The following is an 18,312-nucleotide window of genomic DNA, read 5'->3' on the forward strand; positions in this document are numbered from 1 at the left end:
ATCGGAAATAACATAATCTCTACCAATTTTCTTTGTGTCTCCTCTCTGTTCCAATTTTCTTGGTTATATGGTTCAGTACATTGGTGGAACTAGGACCAAAAAAAATAAAAAACCAAAACAAAAGATCATCCTCTGCCCCTCCCATTTATCCGACTCCACAACACATACCCAAACCCTTTCATTCCCAAATTAATATCTCACAACCCCAGGAGCCCAACCTCCCAACCTCCACCACTACCTCTCTGCCGGCGCTAACCACCACCTTGTGCCGTCACTGTCTTTCTATTTTTTAAGTGTTATTTTCTTCGTAGGAAAAATTTCGACACTTTTACACCAAGACCCCTTGGCCCGAGAATCTTGGATCCGCCATTGAATGTGCTTATGCATATTTCGATACACCCGCCCGAAACCCTAAAAAGAAAAAAGCATTTATCTTCTTTTCCTTTCTTTTACTAGACTCGCCCCAAATGCATTGATTTTTCATTCTCTTGAATCCCTCCCTCACACTCTTGCAAAAACAAATTACGCCACACAAATCATGAATACCCTTCTTGTCACCATTTTCCTCTTGGTCATCCCCATCTTCTTTCTCATTACGAGAAGAAGAAAATCATCGAAAAGGCTTCCTCCGGGCTCATTGGGACTACCCATAATAGGACAGAGCCTTGGCTTTCTTCGAGCCATGCGCAACAACACTGCAGAAAAATGGCTTGAACAAAGAATAACCAAGTAGTCTCTTTGGCAAGCCAACAGTATTCATTCATGGACAGGCTGCAAACAAGTTTGTATTCAACAATGATGGCACAACCATTACCAGCCAACAACCTGAGTCTACTCGAATGATTTTAGGTGACCGGAACATATTGGAGCTGAGTGGCGAGGATCACAAGCGAGTTAGAAATGCTCTTATGGTCTTATGGTGTTCTTGAAGCCTGAGTCACTGAAGCAATATGTAGGAAAAATGGACGAAGAAATCAGGAAGCATCTTGAGTTGAATTGGCATGGGAAGCAAAAAATAACAGTAAGTTATAGCGCTATAAAAAGCTTTTGAGTCAATTACACTTAACACTCATATAGGTTGGGACCATACCTACTGCAAAGGCGTTTAGTTGGCCAATCAGTTTAACAGATATGTAAATCTGCACTTATTCGCTGAATTAAAATTCACATTAACAAAGTTTTTCCGTTGTTCATAGGTCTTGCCTCTCATGAAGAACCTCACGTTCAACGTTATATGCTCACTGCTTTTTGGGGTTGAACGAGGACCTCGCAGAGACGAACTCATTGAGTGTTTTCAACGAATGATAGAAGGAGTGTGGTCAGTCCCTCTAAATTGCCGTTCACGCGTTTCAACTGCAGCATCAAGGCAAGCAAGAGGGTTCAAAACATGCTTAAGGAACTAATTTGTGAAAAGAGGATGCAACTTGAGCAAAAAACTGCTTTACCACTCCAAGACCTTATCACTTGCTTGCTTAGCATTCGAAATGTTGACAATGAAGAAGAATTAACTGAAAAAGAGATCTTGCACAATATCATAATAGTTATGGTTGCAGGATATGACACTTCATCTGTGGTCATTACTTTTCTTTTGCGGCTTCTAGCTAATGAACCTGCTGTTTATGCAGCCGTTCTTCAAGGTATGCATAATCCCCCTACTCATAAAATTCTACACGACGTACGAAAAATGTGATAAACAGAAAGAATAAGGATTGTCTACTGCTCGCTTTTCTACCCTCGTGTCCAAGCTTCCGGTTCGTCCCCCACCGTTCAGCTTGCGGGGGTGTGATAAACAGAAAGAATAATTGACTGACCAAGAATAATTGACTGACCACTTTATTTAATATTTCATAGTGCTGTATATGATGGTGTCGGCTAATATTCCATAGTACTGTATATGATGGTGTCAGCTAGTTGTAGTGTTATTATAGTATCTGTCTTACAACTCAAAAGCTAGTTTTAATATTCTGATCCTCTGATATAAAAGCATCTCTCTGTAATCGTGTAAGTTGAACAGTTTTGAATAAGAGAAAACATTATTCCTGAAGTCTCTTTCAAAATGAAGCGTTCGAGTTTACCTTATTCCATTGGATCGCTAACGAAAAATGAAGCTAATGTGATTGATGCTTGTTCATTTGTGTTTGCAGAACAGGAAGAAATAGCTAGAAGCAAATCCTTTGGGGAACTTCTGACATGGGAAGACCTTGCTAAGATGAAGTACACATGGAGGGTAACAATGGAAATTCTGAGGACAACTCCTCCTGTTTTTGGTGGCATGAGGAGGGCTATGAAAGATCTTGAGTATGGAGGATTCCTCATCCCTCAAGGGTGGCAAGTAAGTTCAAATTTACTATAAGCATATATATATTTACAGAAGTTCTCATTCTCATTCTCTTTCAAAAAGATAGAAATATTGATGAAAATCCTAACATCAAATATTGCTAGATATTCTGGGTTATTCCTATGACACACAATGACGATAGCATATTCCCTGAGCCATCAAAGTTCGATCCAAGTAGGTTCGAGAACCAAAAATCAGTTCCACCCTACAGCTTTGTTCCATTCGGAGGAGGAACACGAATATGTCCAGGATATGAGTTTGCCAGGATTGAAATCCTTGTTGCAATCCATTATATGGTAACTCAATTCACATGGAAGCTATGCGCAGACAACAAGTTCAGTAGGGTTCCCATGCCAGTACCTACTCAAGGACTACCTATAGAAATCATGCCAAGGAAACAAATGTAATGTTAAGATGTTTGATCAACTTCAATACTTATCATGCTAGCTATACGAAATGTCTCGATGTGGAACGATATTATATGCTATTCGTGCATTTAAAGCAATCAAATTCTATCGAGCAACCTCTAGAGATTGTATATTATGTTACACGAAAACGTGCCACGAGAGCGTTTATGAGATTTATGGGCTCCTGTGTGCAAAAATTGAAAAGAAACCATTCTAATCTGTCTCTGTGATTTTAGACTAACCTTTCCAACTTAGTTCCAGCTATATCAAGGGAAGGGGGGGAATTCGAACTTGGAACCTTTTAATAACAAAAAACAAAAGTTCTAGCTATATGTCAAGTTTTTCTGTCTGGTTAAATAAACAAAAACAATGAGGGAATAATTCCAGAGAACTTGGACACCTTATACTAATTTCTTTAATTTATTAAATGTATAGAAACAGTGAATTATACAACACATGATGTTGAACTGTTACTTATTATATTACAAGGCATACTTTGCATTCTTTGATAGAAGTATAAGTGCACTTGTAAACCAAGAAGTTTGGTGGGGTTTTGTTTTCAGAGTTCTAAATGGAATAGTTGACTTATAGGCACATGAGATACCCTCCCAGAAGCCAACAAAAACATATTTAGCTTTCCTTGAATTGCATTGAATTGAAGATGGATTAAACTCCTGTTCTTTCACTCCACAAACAAAGCCTCACAAATCATGGATGTCCTTCTTCTCATCACAGTTTTCCTCTTCCTCATCCCCATCTTCCTTCTCCTTGCAAGAAGAAAAAAGCCATCAACTAGGCTTCCTCCAGGCTCACTCGGGCTGCCCATAATAGGCCAGAGCCTTGGTCTTCCCAGAGCCATGCGTGCCAATACTGCTGAAAAATGGCTTGAACAAAGAATCAGAACGTACGGTTCAGTTTCGAAGCTAAGTCTCTTTGGGAAACCAACAGTCTTCATTCATGGACAGGCTGCAAACAAGTTTATATTCACCACTGATGGCAGCACCATTACCAGCCAACAGACAGAGTCTATTCGTATGATTTTGGGTGACCGGAATATACTGGAGCTGAGTGGAAATGATCACAAGCGTGTACGAAATGCTCTTATGTTGTTCTTGAAGCCTGAGTCACTGAAGCAATATGTTGGAAAAATGGACCAAGAAACCAGGAAGCACCTTGTTGTGAAATTTGTTGCAAGCGCACAATCCGCACAAGTAATACAGTGAAAAGTGAAATGTCGTTCCCACGAAGAGTGATTTAATTTACTAAGTACCAATTGTGATTAACCCAAGACTTTATTTGAACAATTGAATGATGAGATTTTGATTGATTAATTAACTAAAACAATGAATAAAAGCAAGCTTAGAAAAATAAAATAGTGAGATTCAAGTTATGAGAGCACTAGAGCTTCCGATTTCACCATAACCAATTCTACCCAATTCCCTTAGCATGTTAATCCTAATTATTCTCCATGTTGACAGTTGATTTTCCCTACTTTATTCGATACTCCATCCCTGGTTATACCAAAAGTATTCTTATTACCAACCCACTCTATCCCTAGTGATGGAATTAAGATAATAAGAACCCATTAAACTCCTTGGAAAATCTGTAAAACAACCACATAAGTCATGACAAACATCCCTGTCTAATCATGTAACTCATGGCATCTATTACAAGAAGCAACCCTAAATTGGATATCCCTATCGTCAATTTAGCATCAAAACAATTAAATGTTGGCCAAACATTCAAAGTATTAAGCATGGTAAAAGATACTCAACATGGAAAAATACTTGGAACTAACATTGACTAAAGTAATTGAGTATTCATGGCTAGGCTACATCGTAGCCCTAGCAAGAAGAAATTAGTTCATGACAACTTTAATAAAAACCATGATAAACAGTGTCATAGGAAAGAAAAAACCAATTGAAGATTTGATCTCTGCACAACAGCAACTCTCGCTTCAGGTCGTCTTCTTTGTCTCTCCAAAACTCTCTCTCCTTTGAGTGTTTTGGCTATGAGTCTGAATGTGTAGGAATGTGATGGTAGATGATGGGGGATCGCGGATGGATAATGGGTAATGGATCCCTTGAACAATGACCTAAACTCTCTATTTATAACACTCCTAGAAATCCTACCTAAGGTATAATTACAATTGGTATAAAAATAGGATTCCTTCTAAAATAAGGTCTTCTTTATTTCTCCTTGTTTGACTTGATAAGACTTGAACCCTCTTGAACTAGGAAATTAATACAACATTCCTTGCAACAAAAGGAATGACTTGGCTTCTTTTTTAATTAAACTCCAATCTTCATCTTCTTGCCCTTTTTTTTTGCCCACTTTCTCCTATTTCACAATTCCTTCACAAATCTCACAAAACCAATTAAAACAACCAATTTAATTCAAGGAAATTAACAAATAAATAAGCAAAGGAGGCATAAAATATATATAAAATATAGGCTTATCAAATACCCCCAAACCTATCTTTTGCTAGTCCTCGAGCAAAACTGAAAATCAAAAATAAATTAAAACAAACAAACTAAACTAAACCACTTTCGCAGGTAATTTCGATGGCACTTAGCATGTGCCACAAGCCTTTAAACCTCTAGGTGTCCCTAGTAGGAGGAGTTGTGTCTCCTGAGGGTTTACCAGTCACGACACCCACAAACGCTCCTTTCAAAACAAATTCATTAAAGCAATACTTCCAACAAACTAATAATAACCAATGAATGCCAATCACAATTCAAAAACTAAAGTTATGTCATTACAAATAAAATGCACCATAGTGTAAAGTGTAAAGCCAATACTCCACGCACTCTAACTTAAAGATAACCACACTCGGCGTGTGTACAAATTCGCCTTGACTCTAGGCCTCACTGGATAACTCTCAATTTTCTCACAGAACCTAGGGTTGCACTCTTACCTCGCATATGTGAATGAAGTTAGGTGAAGAAATCAAAATATAAGACACATACGCATCCAAGATGAATAAAAGGCAATTTCTGAAAATAGATCTCATGGAAAGGAAATCAAATACTAAGAACCACAGATGAAGTACATACCTCCACTTTCGAGTAAGAAGTTCCCAAAGATCCGTTTAGGTCTTTACTATGGTTGTAATGTAAGGCTAGGTTATGGGTTATGAAAGAAAGGATAGGAAATACTAGAACTTGAGACATACCAAGGAATTTATCGTATTATACGGCTTGGCTCTTCAAATTTACTTCATAAAGGCATCCAGGATTTTTTATATGCTTTATTTTTTTCTTTTCCTTTTGCAATAGAATATATTTCTCTTCTTTTTTCTTTTTTCTTTTTTTTTTATATTTTTTTTAAGCACATATTTCCTCGGTACATGCCACATCTTTTTGTTGATGTAGAGCTTAACCTTCATCCTTATCTTCATGTGCTATGGTATATCCCAAGTTATAGGGTATGGCTCAAAATAGGGTAAAAACAAGGTAAAGAAATATTGTGGGTGATGAAAGAAAAGGCTAAGTGTTTGGCTTCAAAGGGTTGATGGCACACACAATGGGTAGGACATGAGGCTTTATTTGGTGGTTAGAACATGCATAGCCTAACATCATCTCTCAAGGTCCATCCAACTCAAAAGTAAAAGCATAAGATGATTCATACAAAACAGAGATTAGTTTTTAGTATTCAATTCAAAAGCCTAATTGAGATCAATCTAAATAAGAAAGAATGAAAATAGTGAATAAGAATAATCCCCAAATACTCTCTCAATAAATGGCAATTCGGCTCAAGTATCTCACAATGGTAGTCTCCACTATTTCTCCACAATCATCCAAGTATAGCTACCTTGTCCATCAAAAGACTTGAAGCATGGCTAAGTGAAGTGCTCTAATTATGATGCATAAACTTTCATAGCAACGCTCTAGTTAAAGAAATATGATCAAACATCACATAAACATCACTATTAGTAAGAGAAAGTAAAAGCTTTAACAAATTTTTATTTTTTCAAAAGTGAAAGGAACTTTGTGAGTTTGCAAAAAAAATTATGCATGAATTTATGAGTCCTAATTGCTTAAGAATAGAGAAATTTCATCAAAAGGAAGAGGACACACCTGGAATAGCTCCTAGAAATCTCTGATTGCAAATGGAATGGATTTGAAATGATTTGGAATGAAATAAAAAAATTCTGGAAATTTGACTTTTAGCGACGAAAAATCTGATGAACACCGTCGCAGAAAACCTTTAGCAACGCAAAATCTGATGAACACCGTCGCAGAAAAGTCAATTTGTGACGAAAAATCTTCATATTCTGGGCAGATTGCAGCTAGCCTTTTTTTTGGTTTTAGGCCCTTTTTTAGCTTCAAATCTTCCTAAAACGTCATGTAAACTACTTGAGACCCCCAAACCTGTTTTAAAACATCATAATAATCATTCTAAACATGTTGGTGGCTTCAAATTTACATGAAAAACATCAACAACAAAAATAGGCAAAAATTTTGTTTTTGACCAAAATAAGAACATAATAACCTCTTTTGCTATTTTCTGGGTTTTAAAGTTATCTAATGATCGAAATAACTTCTGTAACACATCTGGAACATGTTTCAATCATCATGTGGCTTGAACTAATCGAGAAATGTTCTTTAAAACACAAAGTTCCTTTCTTTGGAACACAAAATCTGTTTTTTTCTTTTTCTTTTTCTTTTCGACTCAAAACTCAAACGACAACAAACAACAAAATTCCACACCCCCAAACCTAAACTCAGCATTGTCCTCAATGTTTAAAGTAAATGCATGTAACAATTAGTAAAGGCATAGAAGGATGGAAAATAAAGAGAGAAAAATTAAAAACAAGGAACGAAGGTACCTAGTTGGGTTGCCTCCCAACAAGCGCTTGGTTTATAGTCCTCGGCCTGACTTGCGAGGTCATCACTCTGGATCATGCAAAGTAATGGAAGTCCGTTGTTGATCAAAATTGACTTCCAAGTATGGCTTCAATCGTTGGCCGTTTACTTTGAAAATGGTGCCTTTTTCGTCATGCCTAACTTCAATAACTCCGGAAGGAAACACTTGCAATATTGTAAATGGTCCAGACCAACGCGATTTAAGCTTCCCAGGAAAGAGTCGGAGGCGGGAATTAAATAGTAGAACTTTCTGACCAGCAAAGAAATCCTTCCTTAGAATATGCTTATCATGCCATTTCTTCGTACGCTCCTTGTATATCTTGGCAGTCTCATAAGCTTCATTACGAAACTCATCGATCTCATTCAATTGAAGTGCCCGTTTTTCACCCGCAGCAATTATGTCAAAGTTGAGTGTTTGGAGTGCCCAATATGCCCGATGTTCTAGCTCCACCGGTAAGTGACAAGCTTTCCCAAAAACTAGACGATAAGGAGACATGCCAATTGGCGTTTTGAATGCCGTTCGATAAGCCCATAATGCATCATCCAATTTTAGTGACCAATCCTTTCTTGAAGCACTCACCGTCTTTTCCAGAATTCGTTTTAATTCTCTATTGGAGACTTCAACTTGTCCACTAGTTTGTGGATGATAGGGAGTAGCAACCTTGTGGGTAATACCATATTTAGCTAAAAGAGAATTAAATTGACGATTGCAAAAGTGTGTACCTCCATCACTGATGATGCTACGCGGAGTCCCGAATCTGGTGAAAATATTTTTTCGGAGAAATTTGACAACACTCTTGGCGTCATTGGTAGGAAGAGCGACGGCTTCAACCCATTTTGACACATAATCAACAGCCACCAATATGTACTTGTTCTTCCAAGATTCAGGGAAAGGTCCCATGAAATCTATTCCCCAAACATCAAACAATTCAACCTCTAGAATATTATTCAATGGCATTTGATTTCTGCTAGAAATATTTCCAGTGCGTTGGCATCGATCACAAGCAACTACAAATGCATAGGCATCTTTGAACAAAGTTGGCCAGAAAAATCCGGATTGTAATACCTTGGCAGCGGTTTTGGATGCACCAAAATGCCCCCCACACGCCAATGTGTGGCAATGCCGCAATATGTCTTCCATCTCTTCCTCAGGCACACATCTCCGTATAACTTGGTCAGGGCAATGTTTCCACAAATACGGATCGTCCCAATAATAATTTTTAACCAAGGAGAAAAATTTCTTCTTCTGATGAAACGATAAATCAACTGGAATGATAGTACTAGCTAAATAATTCACAAAGTCAGCATACCAAGGAGCTGTAGATGATCGAATAGCATATAACTGTTCATCAGGGAACGTCTCCATAATGGGTGTTGCATCATCACTCACCTCTGCCTCACTGACCAGCCGCGAAAGATGGTCAGCTACCACGTTTTCAGACCCCTTTTTGTCTCGAATTTCAAGATCAAATTCCTGGAGCAATAGTACCCAGCGAATTAATCTTGGTTTTGCATCCTTCTTCGAAAGTAAATACTTTAAAGCTGAGTGATCGGTATACACTATCACCTTTGCTCCAATCAAGTAGGATCGAAATTTATCCAAGGAAAAGATTACTGCTAACAATTCTTTCTCCGTGGTGGTATAATTCCGCTGGGCGTCATTCAAAGTACGACTGGCATAATAAATTACATGAAGTAATTTATTTCTTCTTTGACCCAAGACTGCCCCTACCGCATAGTCACTAGCATCACACATAATCTCAAAAGGCAAGTCCCAATCTGGTGCGACGATGATAGGTGCAGAAGTAAGCTTCTCCTTCAAGATATTAAATGCCTCCAAACACTTCATATCAAAATCAAATTCGACATCTTTGAGAAGGAGATTGCATAAGGGCTTAGTGATTTTGGAAAAATCTTTGATAAACCGCCGATAAAATCCAGCATGACCCAAAAAGCTTCGAATCCCCTTTACTGTAGTGGGCGGTGGCAATTTCTCTATGGTATCAATTTTTGCCTTGTCAACCTCTATGCCTTTAGCTGAAATTTTATGCCCCAGGACTATCCCTTCTTGCACCATAAAATGGCACTTCTCCCAATTCAAAACCAAATTGGTTTCTTCACATCTTTTCAAAACTAATGCCAAATTATGTAAACAAGAATCAAAGGATGAGCCAAAAACAGAAAAGTCATCCATGAATACCTCAATGAAGCGCTCCACCATGTCTGAAAAGATGCTCATCATGCAACGTTGAAAGGTCGCGGGGGCATTACATAATCCGAAGGGCATGCGCCTGTATGCAAAAGTACCGAATGGGCATGTGAATGTCGTCTTTTCCTGATCTTCAGGTGCAATCGGAATCTGATTATACCCAGAGTATCCATCTAAAAAACAATAATGTGAATGCCCAGCAAGTCTTTCCAACATCTGATCAATAAAAGGCAAGGGAAAGTGATCTTTTCTTGTCGCTGTGTTCAATTTCCTATAATCTATGCAGACACGCCATCCTGTAGTTGTTCTTGTCGGGATCAACTCATTCTTATCATTTTTCACCACTGTAATACCCCCTTTTTTCGGTACGACTTGAACTGGGCTCACCCAACTGCTATCTGAAATCGGGTAAATTATTCCAGCATCTAATAACTTTAATACCTCAGCTCGCACAACTTCTTTCATATTCGGATTTAATCGGCGCTGATGCTCAACTGACGGTTTAAAATTATCTTCCATTAAAATCCGGTGCATACACATGGAAGGGCTAATTCCCTTAATATCTGCAATAGTCCACCCTATTGCCATTTTATGCTCCCTCAAAACTCGTAGTAATTTCTCTTCTTCTAGTTTACTCAGATTTGAAGCAATAATCACAGGAAGAGTTTCCGAATTACCCAAGTATGCATATCTTAAGTGGGATGGTAGGGGCTTCAATGTGAGGGTTGGTGCAGTAATGACACTGGGTTGTGGCTTGGAGGTTGTGACGCCAAGCTCCTCAAATTCGCACCACCTTCCAGGAGGGCGTGGTTTCATCGCTTCCAAAAAATACACCATCTCAGAAATTTTTGGATCCTCATGCTCAGTAGCAAAGGAATGCACAAGGCAAGCCTCCAATGGATCACCTGGATTTTCTGCTTTAAATTTCTCAGAGACAGCTTTGTCCACTATATCCACTCGGAAACAAGAGTCTGATTCCACTGGGTACTTTGTTGCTTCAGAGACATTGAAGGTCACCTGCTCATCAGCCACTCGCAAAATTAATAAACCTTTGTCCACATCAATTAATGTCCTCCCGGTTTTTAGGAAGGGGCGGCCCAAAATAATAGGGGTTTCGGCGTCTTCCTCCATGTCCAAAATCAGAAAATCTGCTGGAAAAATAAGCTTATCAACTTTGACTAAAACATCCTCAATTATGCCTCTGGGATATGTTATGGACCTATCCGCCATCTGTAAAGAAACAGTGGTTGGGTTAATTACCCCCAACCCAATATGTTTAGCAACAGAAGAAGGCATTAGATTAATACTAGACCCTAAATCACATAAAGCTTTTTCAAAATAAGTGGTTCCAATAGTGCATGGTATAGTAAAACTCCCTGGATCCTTTAGCTTAGGTGGTAGCTTCCTTTGCAAAATAGCACTGCATTCTTCGGATAATTTCACTCTCTCATGTTCACCCAATTTCCTCTTCTTTGATATAATGTCCTTCATGAATTTGGCATAACTCGGCATTTGCTCCAAAGCATCGGCAAAAGGAATATTTATTTGTAATTTCTTGAAGATATCAAGAAATTTGGAGAATTGTGCATCCATTTTGTTTTTCCGAAGACGTTGTGGGAACGGAATTTGCTGTACATATGGCTTCATAGGGGCAGCAAGTTGAGGTAATTTCTCTACAGTAGCAGGTTCAATTTCTGCAGAAATTTCAGCATGTTGTGCAGCGGGTCCAATGGTGGTAGATGACGACGGCGACGCGCTAGCAATTTCTGATTTCTCTGCAATTTGCTGCTGGATATTCTTTTCTTCATCCAAGTCTACTGCTGTTTTTATTGGCCTCCCATTCCGAAGAGTTATCGCTTTCGCATGTTCTTGGTTTTTCGGATTAATCTCAGTTTGGCTTGGCAAAGCCCCATTTACTCTTCCTGTCAATACATTAGCTAGCTGGCCCATCTGAACCTCCAAATTTCGGATAGAGGCAGCTTGGTTTTGAAGGGTCGTCTCGGTTTTGCTCATAAATTGATTTGTATTGACGGAGAGAGTGTTGACATTTCCAGCAAGTTGAGTAATTATATCCTCCAATCCATGCTTCTTTTCTTGAGGTGTGAAACCAGGTGGTCCCTGTACATTTTGGTTGTTACTCCATGAAAAATTCGGATGGTTCTTCCATCCCGGGTTATAAGTGTTGGAGTAAGGGTTATTCCGTTGTCGGTTAAAATCAGAGACTTGGTTCACTTGTTCAGATGGTGATGTGAATGGACCAGCTCCACACTCATTGCCATGATGAGCTCCTGCACAAAATTCACAACTTAAATTAGTAGACTGAATAGCATTAACATTTAAAGTACCAAGTTGTTTAGATAGAGTAGAAATTTGCGCAGTTAACGCAGATATGGCGTCAATCTCATGAATTCCAGCTTTCTTTGGTGTTGATCTCTCACTAGGCCATTGATAGTTATTAGACGCCATCTCTTCCAGCAAGTTATACGCTTCAGTTTCTGTTTTTCCCATCAAAGCTCCTCCGGCTGCAGCATCAATTGTTGTTTTGCTTGTATTGTTCAAACCATTGTAGAATGCTTGAACTTGCATCCAAGTAGGTAGCGCATGATGTGGGCACTTCCTTAGCATATCCTTGTATCTGTCCCATGCTTCATAAAAAGGCTCCATGTCATTCTGAGCAAATGACATGATGTCATTCCTGAGTTTTGCAGTCTTTGCAGGAGGAAAGAATTTAGCTAAAAATTTCTTGGCCAAGTCGTCCCATGTAGTAATTGAATTAGGTGGTTGAGAATTCAACCATGACTTTGCCTTTTCCTTTAACGAGAAAGGAAAAAGCCTTAAGCGAACAGCATCATTGGAAGCTCAATTGCACTTAAAGGTGTCACATATCTCCAAGAAATTAGATATATGGCTATTAGGGTCTTCTTGAGGTAAACCACAAAAGATGGAGGATTGCTGAATCATTGAAATTATGGCTGGTCTGATTTCAAAATTATTGGCATCAATGGTTGGACGACGAATGCTCGATGGTGATGCCACCACAGATGGGACATCATAGTCTCTTACTGGTTTTGGTTCCTCAGCCATAGTTGATGGCTTTTCCAATATTGTGTCCTTCCCCCGGTTGAGTTTGTGAAGTGTCCGCTCGATCTCTGGGTCTAATGGTATGAGCTTAAGACTCTGCGAACGTCTCCCAAAACTCATGCACTAGGTGAAGTACCTGAAAAACAAAACAAAAACAAAATTCAAATTAAAATCCGAATCAATCTATATCGATATTAATAAAATTGAAAACACTCCCCGGCAGCGGCGCCAAAAACTTGTTGTGAAATTTGTTGCAAGCGCACAATCCGCACAAGTAATACAGTGATAAGTGAAATGTCGTTCCCACGAAGAGTGATTTAATTTACTAAGTACCAATTGTGATTAACCCAAGACTTTATTTGAACAATTGAATGATGAGATTTTGATTGATTAATTAACTAAAACAATGAATAAAAGCAAGCTTAGAAAAATAAAATAGTGAGATTCAAGTTATGAGAGCACTAGAGCTTCCGATTTCACCATAACCAATTCTACCCAATTCCCTTAGCATGTTAATCCTAATTATTCTCCATGTTGACAGTTGATTTTCCCTACTTTATTCGATACTCCATCCCTGGTTATACCAAAAGTATTCTTATTACCAACCCACTCTATCCCTAGTGATGGAATTAAGATAATAAGAACCCATTAAACTCCTTGGAAAATCTGTAAAACAACCACATAAGTCATGACAAACATCCCTGTCTAATCATGTAACTCATGGCATCTATTACAAGAAGCAACCCTAAATTGGATATCCCTATCGTCAATTTAGCATCAAAACAATTAAATGTTGGCCAAACATTCAAAGTATTAAGCATGGTAAAAGATACTCAACATGGAAAAATACTTGGAACTAACATTGACTAAAGTAATTGAGTATTCATGGCTAGGCTACATCGTAGCCCTAGCAAGAAGAAATTAGTTCATGACAACTTTAATAAAAACCATGATAAACAGTGTCATAGGAAAGAAAAAACCAATTGAAGATTTGATCTCTGCACAACAGCAACTCTCGCTTCAGGTCGTCTTCTTTGTCTCTCCAAAACTCTCTCTCCTTTGAGTGTTTTGGCTATGAGTCTGAATGTGTAGGAATGTGATGGTAGATGATGGGGGATCGCGGATGGATAATGGGTAATGGATCCCTTGAACAATGACCTAAACTCTCTATTTATAACACTCCTAGAAATCCTACCTAAGGTATAATTACAATTGGTATAAAAATAGGATTCCTTCTAAAATAAGGTCTTCTTTATTTCTCCTTGTTTGACTTGATAAGACTTGAACCCTCTTGAACTAGGAAATTAATACAACATTCCTTGCAACAAAAGGAATGACTTGGCTTCTTTTTTAATTAAACTCCAATCTTCATCTTCTTGCCCTTTTTTTTGCCCACTTTCTCCTATTTCACAATTCCTTCACAAATCTCACAAAACCAATTAAAACAACCAATTTAATTCAAGGAAATTAACAAATAAATAAGCAAAGGAGGCATAAAATATAGGCTTATCACACCTTGAGATGCATTGGCATGGCCAGCAACAAGTAAAAGTAAGTTATTCCTATCAAGAACTTTCTGTGAGAGAATTTTCAAAATAGAAAGAAAGTTGGAAGGGGTTTTGAAATGATACATAACTTTACTTCAAGTGACACCATTTGGTGAAAGAAGAGTTTACCCTGATTTTCAACACTTTTTTTTTTTTTTTCTATCAGATCTTTTCAACCATGTTTTTCTCATCATAGGAATTGTGGGAGCCAAAGCCATTTTTTCCATCCACCTAAATGCATCCTGTCCCTAGAATGTGTGAAACAAGAGTTACCTAGCAGAAACCTCCCTGTATGCCTTCTGCTTCTGTTTTTTCTTTTAAGATTAAAAAAGAAAAGTAACTGAAAGCAACAAATAAAGATCAATATCAATTAACGAAGGTTTCTATTGCTTGATAGGCCTTGCCCCTGATGAAGATCCTCACGTTCAACATAATGTGCTCTCTGCTTTTCGGGCTTGAACAAGGAACTCGCAGAGATGAACTTGTGGAGTGTTTCCAACAAATGATGGAAGGAATGTGGTCAGTGCCGGTTAACTTGCGGTTCACGCGTTACAACCGCAGCCTCAAGGCTAGCAAGAGGGTTCAAAACATGATCAAGGAACTCATATCCGAAAAGAGGGCGGAACTTGAGCAGAAAACTATTTCTCCACTCCAAGACCTTGTCACTTGCTTGCTTAGCATCCGAAATGATGACAACAAAGAAGTTATAACAGAAAAGGAAATCTTGCACAATATCATGCTAATCATGGTTGCAGGACATGACACTTCATCTGTTGTGCTTACTTTTCTTTTTTCGGTCTCTAGCTAATGAGCCTGTTGTTTATGAAGCCCTTCTACAGGGTATGCATATTAGAGGCAAGATTTTCAAATTTCCTGCATAAAAGGCACTGATCCAATGCAACTGATTCCTTTTGATTTGTGGCTTGCAGAGCAAGAAGAAATAGCTAAAAGCAAATCCCCAGGAAAGTTTCTGACATGGGAAGACCTTGCCAAGATGAAGTACACATGGAGAGTAGCAATGGAAACTATGAGAATAACTCCTCCTGTTTTTGGTGGCTTCAGGAAGGCCTTGAAAGACATTGATTTTGATGGCTTCCTCATCCCCAAAGGGTGGCAAGTAAGTTCAAATGTACAATAAAGTGCTATTAGCATCTGTGTCCCATTTTCTTCCAGAAACATACAACTGATCATAATATCCAATACTGTCAGATATTCTGGGCTACTTCTATGACACACATGGACGATAGCGTTTTCCCGGAGCCGTCAAAGTTTGATCCGACTAGGTTCGAGAACCAAGCATCAGTTCCACCCTACAACTTCATTCCATTCGGAGCAGGGCATCGAGTATGTCCAGGATATGAGTTTGCCAGGATTGAAATCCTTGTTGCATTTCATTATATGGTCACTCAGTTCACATGGAAGCTTTGTGCAGACAACAAATTCAGTAGGGATCCCATGCCTGTACCTACTCAAGGACTGCCCTTAGAAATCAGGCCAAGGAAACCTTGTTAAGTATTAAAATGTTTTGTCAACTAAAATAGTTATCATGCTTTGTTTAGAAGGATAACATGTCTTAATGTAAGTGATGTATTAGCTATCCATATATGCCTTTGAAACAAGGTCTGCAAAGCTACATTTGTGAATATTAAGTTACACTGAAAGTTCTGCTTATAGAAACAAATGAAAATGATAACTTAACCAGCACAGATTGAACAATACATACGATCACTCCCATGATTAATTTAACATGTATTCAACCTTCACCTAAACACCTTATATGCATGATTAATTTGCGAGCTGTTACACGTTTTCCTTGTTACCCATGACAATTAATGCAAGAGACTGAAAAAAATATGGGATATGTAAACAACCAAAACTAATGTGTTGTCATCCAGATCTTTCTTTGTCCTAAATTATGCGTAGTTGGATCGCTAGAGATTGAATTTTTCTCATATATGCCCCATGTTCTGCATTTTCTTCAAGATTAGATGCGGCGGATTTGACGGAAGCGCTGCTTCAAGTGGTGGTGGTAGTGCTCATTTAGGCTTATTGATTGTTTTAGTATTTTAGATGGTTTTGGTCTAGTGGAGTTGGCTTGAGATTGTTGGAAAAATGGCTCACCTAAAAGGATACAAAGTTTTTTGGCGCTCAAAGGATGGTTTTGAATCTGCCTAAAAGCGACCGGTCGCTGGACATTTGCGACCGGTCGTTTTGAAGCAGATTCGAAGTCTCGTAAGAAATCGACGAGCGAAGCGACCGGTCGCAGGAACACGAGCGACCGGTCGCTTGACATTTGCGACCGGTCGCTTAGAAGCAGATTCAAAGTCTGGAGGAAAAATTTCTGGCGACCGGTCGCCCATTCCTGACGACCGGTCGCTCCAGTCGTGCTGTGACGTTTCCTTACGTGTTTTCAACTGTGTTTTCGATGGCTATCGCTTTCCACATGATTTCAGAAGCTTTGTGGGTCACTTCTGAGTTAAATGAATGTTGACTACGTGCTGGATAAGTTGGGAGAGCACTCATGGCTAATTGGTTATCTTGTTTTGAATAATCTCCACTCCATTTTCTGGGTTAATGGAGGTGGCTGAGTGAGATTACTTTACCTACCTGATCTGACCCTTAGTCTAAGTGGTGACTAAAAGGAAAGAACGTGGAGGACAATCAGATATCCTATCTCTTGTCCATTGGCTTGTGTAGGTAATGGGATGAAGTAAGATAACACAAGAGGAGAAAACAAGTTGGATAATTAGGAAGTGGCTGGAGCAGAAGTTAGTTTTCTGTGAGAGTTTCAGAAAAGCCAAGGGGGAGAGCAAGAGAGTTCTCTAAGTGTATCAAGGTGTTGAGCAAGGGTGTGAGAGAAACAGATTGTGAGGGTAGTGTTCTAAGGGGGTTTCCTTTGTAAACCAAAGTTGTAACCTATCTTCATTAGTGAAATTTCTCAAGGTGATCACCAAAGAGGATGTAGGCAATTTGCTGAACCTCTATAAACACTTGTGTCATTTGTGCTTGGTTAATTTCTGTGTGTGTGTGTAAGACTCATCCATCATTGAGTTCTTTGTCTAAAGTCCATCAACAACAAGATCTTTAAGGGCAGTGAGTTAGTCATTAATTCACAACAAATGGTATCAGAGCTGTGTTTGGCAGCTGGTGCTAGTTCTTCTCTTGGAGTGCTAGTGTGTTGAAGATGGCAAGTGACATGGAAGCTGAGAGTGGTAGCAGTTCACAGCATATGAAGCAACCACAAGTAGCAAGCATGAAGGTGGAGTTAAAGCCTTTCACAGGGAAGGAGAACTTCACTCTTTGGCAACGAAGGATGAAGTCAGCTCTTACACAACAACAACTCCATGTTGTGTTGGTTGGCAAGGAGAAGAAGCCAGCAAGCATGACGGATGATGAGTGGGGAGTTCTTGACGAGTTAGCCAGAGGTGCTATCGAAAACTATCTCTCCGATGAGGTGCTCATCAACGTGATAAAGGATACAGCGAAGCAAACATGGGAGAAGCTCGAAGAGATGTTTGCAGGGAAATCGTTGTCCAACAAACTCTTCCTCAAGGAAGAGCTCCTGAATCTTAAGATGGAGGAGGGAGGAAATCTAATGGAACATCTAAGTAGTTTCAATAGATGTGTTGCTGACTTGCAGAGAATGGATGTGAATTATAGTCCGGAGGATAAGGCTCTCATGTTGTTGACATCCTTACCTTCGTCCTATAAACACTTCCGAACCACTCTTATGTTCGGAAAGGTTACTCTTGATTTTGAGCCTGTGGTGCAAGACATCATGACACACCATAGGATGACTCAACGTTCGGGAGAAAACTCTCAAGGTGAAGGTCTAGTTGCAAAGACCGGAGAGAGAGGCCGT

General features: G+C 39.0%; 3 protein-coding genes, 1 non-coding gene and 2 pseudogenes across 5 annotated transcripts; 5 read left to right on the forward strand and 1 right to left on the reverse strand.

Annotated features, from left to right (window-relative positions):
* Nucleotides 1-445: 445 nt before the first annotated feature.
* Nucleotides 446-1,620, forward strand: LOC110765807 (taxane 14-beta-hydroxylase-like; annotated as a pseudogene).
* A 411-nt stretch (nucleotides 1,621-2,031) lies between these two features.
* Nucleotides 2,032-2,876, forward strand: LOC148298137 (beta-amyrin 28-monooxygenase-like). The gene is made up of 2 exons (XM_088247440.1): nucleotides 2,032-2,332; nucleotides 2,443-2,876. The coding sequence occupies exons 1-2, from the start codon at nucleotides 2,057-2,059 to the stop codon at nucleotides 2,743-2,745; spliced, it is 579 nt and encodes a 192-aa protein (XP_088103566.1). The 5' UTR covers nucleotides 2,032-2,056; the 3' UTR covers nucleotides 2,746-2,876.
* A 579-nt stretch (nucleotides 2,877-3,455) lies between these two features.
* On the forward strand, nucleotides 3,456-3,968 carry LOC148298138 (taxoid 14-beta-hydroxylase-like). The gene has a single exon (XM_088249877.1). It carries the CDS (start codon nucleotides 3,456-3,458, stop codon nucleotides 3,966-3,968), a length of 513 nt encoding a protein of 170 aa, XP_088106003.1.
* Nucleotides 3,969-11,465: 7,497 nt separating this feature from the next.
* On the reverse strand, nucleotides 11,466-13,023 carry LOC148298139 (uncharacterized; annotated as a pseudogene).
* LOC148298140 (small nucleolar RNA R71) lies at nucleotides 12,419-12,525 on the forward strand. Its single transcript, XR_015833263.1, has one exon. It is a non-coding gene; the product is annotated as a small nucleolar RNA R71 (small nucleolar RNA).
* Nucleotides 13,024-14,415: 1,392 nt separating the features above from the next.
* LOC110758150 (beta-amyrin 28-monooxygenase-like) lies at nucleotides 14,416-16,109 on the forward strand. 2 transcript variants are annotated; one of them, XM_088247375.1, is made up of 5 exons: nucleotides 14,416-14,454; nucleotides 14,617-14,740; nucleotides 14,848-15,290; nucleotides 15,380-15,567; nucleotides 15,660-16,109. In XM_088247375.1, the coding sequence occupies exons 3-5, from the start codon at nucleotides 15,209-15,211 to the stop codon at nucleotides 15,960-15,962; spliced, it is 573 nt and encodes a 190-aa protein (XP_088103501.1). In that variant the 5' UTR covers nucleotides 14,416-14,454; nucleotides 14,617-14,740; nucleotides 14,848-15,208; the 3' UTR covers nucleotides 15,963-16,109. The 2 variants fall into 2 exon arrangements, with proteins under 2 accessions (XP_088103501.1, XP_021815643.2); XM_021959951.2 differs by lacking the exon at nucleotides 14,617-14,740.
* The last annotated feature ends 2,203 nt before the right edge of the window (nucleotides 16,110-18,312 follow it).

This window comes from Prunus avium, chromosome 1 (genome assembly GCF_965620075.1).
Source record: "Prunus avium chromosome 1, drPruAviu1.hap1.1, whole genome shotgun sequence".
Classification (NCBI taxonomy): Eukaryota; Viridiplantae; Streptophyta; class Magnoliopsida; order Rosales; family Rosaceae; genus Prunus; species Prunus avium.

Excerpts from the sequence above, each read along its gene's own strand:
- LOC148298137 (XM_088247440.1), top strand. The coding sequence starts at position 2,057 with ATGAAGCGTTCGAGTTTACCTTATTCCATTGGATCGCTAACGAAAAAT. Across the intron at positions 2,333-2,442 it reads TCATCCCTCAAGGGTGGCAA|ATATTCTGGGTTATTCCTAT; the intron begins GTAAGTTCAAAT and ends AAATATTGCTAG.
- LOC110758150 (XM_088247375.1), top strand. The coding sequence starts at position 15,209 with ATGACACTTCATCTGTTGTGCTTACTTTTCTTTTTTCGGTCTCTAGCT. Across the intron at positions 15,291-15,379 it reads TTATGAAGCCCTTCTACAGG|AGCAAGAAGAAATAGCTAAA; the intron begins GTATGCATATTA and ends TGTGGCTTGCAG. Across the intron at positions 15,568-15,659 it reads TCATCCCCAAAGGGTGGCAA|ATATTCTGGGCTACTTCTAT; the intron begins GTAAGTTCAAAT and ends CAATACTGTCAG.
- LOC148298138 (XM_088249877.1), top strand. The coding sequence starts at position 3,456 with ATGGATGTCCTTCTTCTCATCACAGTTTTCCTCTTCCTCATCCCCATC.